The sequence below is a fragment of the Mirounga leonina genome, unplaced genomic scaffold (genome assembly GCF_011800145.1).
Source record: "Mirounga leonina isolate KUSES-001 unplaced genomic scaffold, KU_Mleo_1.0 Mir_114, whole genome shotgun sequence".
In the NCBI taxonomy this organism is placed as follows: domain Eukaryota; kingdom Metazoa; phylum Chordata; class Mammalia; order Carnivora; family Phocidae; genus Mirounga; species Mirounga leonina.
Window position 1 is genome coordinate 35,600,841 of NW_023270265.1, and position 2,763 is coordinate 35,603,603.

The following is a 2,763-nucleotide window of genomic DNA, read 5'->3' on the forward strand; positions in this document are numbered from 1 at the left end:
TGGATCCCACCACAATTTTCTACCAATCTCCTTTTTTTGTTTTTATCATCTGGAACTGTGCAGTGAAAATGCTGCATTTTAGCCAAGGATGTGTGTCTTGCCTGTGTCGGAGCACTCTGTTTCGTATCTCAGCCCCACATGTATTAGCAAACATGCAATCTTGGATACGTTCCCCTGCCTTCTGACCTTCGATTCCTGCAAACTGAGGGTGATTATAGGCTGGATCTCATAAGGTCATTGTAAGGAATGTGTACAGGGTGAGCAGAAGTCCCAGTTTGTCCAGGACTGAGAGGCACCCTAGTATATGCAGGATTTTTAGTGCCAGAGCAGGAAAATCCCACACAAACTGGGATGAGTTGGTCACTCTATATGACATATAGGAAATAAAACTTTTTTTTTTTTTTTTTTTGTAAAAATCATTGTAGGTTTATTGAGATTGAAATAAAGTGCGAGGCTACCGGAACAGGAGTATGTGTGTGTTTTTTTTTTTTAAAGATTTATTTATTTACTTAAGTTATCTCTATGTCCAACATGGGGCTTGAACTCAGAACCCCAAGATCAAGAGTTGCATGCTCCCCCCACTGAGCCAGCCAGGCACCCCTGGGGTAAGTTCTTAAATGGTCTCAAAATACCTATAAACACTGATTTCTGAACAAATTATAGCTTCTTACATATGTAAGGGATTTGGTATGCAGATTTTCTGATCTCCAACTATAAATGACTCTTCTACCAGAAAAGATAATAGACCCAGAACATAACAAGTCTGTGTGACAACATAATGGTGAGGGGGAAAAGCCTCTCGGTTAAAATCCAACTCCTGTCATTCTTCTGGCATCAAGTAAGAGAAAGGAAAATAAACTTTTTTGTTTGTGAAGACAGAAAAACATACCCGAAACTACTATAATATAGTAACCGGAAACTTATTACTACTCAGAGTTCAGAACAAAAATCAACAGCCAAACATGCCCTTCAGAGGCACAATAAAATCTTTTACATGTTGTCCTGATTAAAATGGAGTCTGGAAACAAAGCATGAAACATCTCTACTATATTAAAAATCAAGAACAAATAAACTGAAGGCAGATTCCCTCTGAATGTACTAAGTCATTCTACAGACTTCAGAGGAAACATTTCAAGAAATACGAACTGAAGTTCCATGGTTTATCTTATCTACTAGTAGAGAAATTCAAAGCGCACATTTTATCGATGTACTTTAGGAGATGTAGCACCCCGTGTCCTTCTGAGGTTTGATATCTGGTTCTTTCACAGGTTTCACCACTTCTTCTGGTTTGGGTTTGGGACTGTCATCCTTGGGTCTTTTGGTGAGATCAAATGCGGCCAGCGTGTCTGGTGTCCAGTGCACACTTGTAGGAGGAAATTCAAAAGGTAGAGGCTCTACGAGACCATAATTTGCTTTGAGTTCCAGTTGTGGAGCTTCTGTTGGAATTTTTTGAAAGTAAATAAATCCATTTTCTCTCTGACATTTCTCTAGGGTATTCTTCACAAGATTCCCAAGTTTCCTAAAGAATAAGTGTCCTGAAGTTTTGACCGTTGGTCCGGGTCCTTTGGTTTCTCCATATTCTTTGCACAATGCTTCTGCCTTTGCATAAAATTTTTCTGCTTCTTGGAGAGACCTGATTGCTTCACCACATTTATCACTAGCCAACAAAGTCTGACCATGATAATAGTAAGCATAAGCTGTGTAGAAACACATTTTCAAGTGAAGATATTTTCTCCATTTAGCAGAATACGCAGCCTCCAAACTGGATAAAGTATGATCAGCTTTTTGATAGAAGTTGGCAGTTTCATAGGCCAGTGCAGCCATTAGTCCAGGAGCATGTTTCAGTTCAATTGCTCGAGCAATTGTTACTTCTTGAGCTTCAGCCTGACACTGGACAACAGAAGCTTCTAGTAGTCGCGCCTCTAAATCCCTCCCCTTTTCTGCAGGTGTAATAAGCTTTGGGATATGACTCTCCTTTAAATGTTTAAAAATCCCCGCTGCAGTTTTTAGGCTTCGATGGACTTCTTTTGCTTCATCTTCTGTTATGTTTTCTTTTCCAGCCAGTCTTGAAGCGTATTTGGTATACCATAAAGCTACATTAAAGCCCATGGAAATTAATTCAAAAACAGCATCCTGCTGGGCACTTGGAACCTGTCCTTGTAACGTATCAGTCCATTTGAAATTTTGAATCTATCATAACTTGCTTTCTTGGGTAGATTCATCCAGTGAATTTATGAAACCTTGTAAAAGTGAAAAATAGGAATCTGATGCATTCTTCATCATTTCTGGATTACAGCGCAAATCAGTGAAGAGTTCAAGCAGTCGTGCTCTGGATGATCTCAAGTCACTGCAAATTTCTGAAGCAGCAGCAGGGCCAGCGGCTACACCATAGTAGTTAAAAGCGACAGGAGCTGTGGCTTTTACCGGGTCCCTATGAAACCAGTGTGTCATTTTCTCCAGCTGTTTCCTATAAACAAAAAAGGAAACTGGGAGCCGCCCCCGAGTTTGGAGTGCCCACTTCCTGTTTAGCACCCAACCCGGAAATAAAACTTTTAGCACTATGCTTGGCACATAATAAATATGATAATTATCATTTTATATAGTTCACTTCCTCTTTCCTAAACATGCCTTGCATTTCCTGCCACCCCATTGCCCATACGTCCCTGACCCAACTGGATACCAGTGAAGGTGGGCTCCATCTTACTCAGACTTAGAAGACTTCTGCAGCTCTTGAAAGAGTGCCTGTCACGTGGTCAGGGGGGA

At 40.5% G+C, this 2,763-nt stretch overlaps 1 protein-coding gene across 1 annotated transcript; it reads right to left on the reverse strand.

Moving 5' to 3' along the window:
* Window positions 1-903: 903 nt before the first annotated feature.
* LOC118020900 (BRO1 domain-containing protein BROX-like) lies at window positions 904-2,507 on the reverse strand. The gene is given in 1 exon segment (XM_035020797.1): window positions 904-2,507. A coding segment is annotated over 1 exon segment (1,239 nt). The 5' UTR covers window positions 2,452-2,507; the 3' UTR covers window positions 904-1,212.
* Window positions 2,508-2,763: the final 256 nt, after the last annotated feature.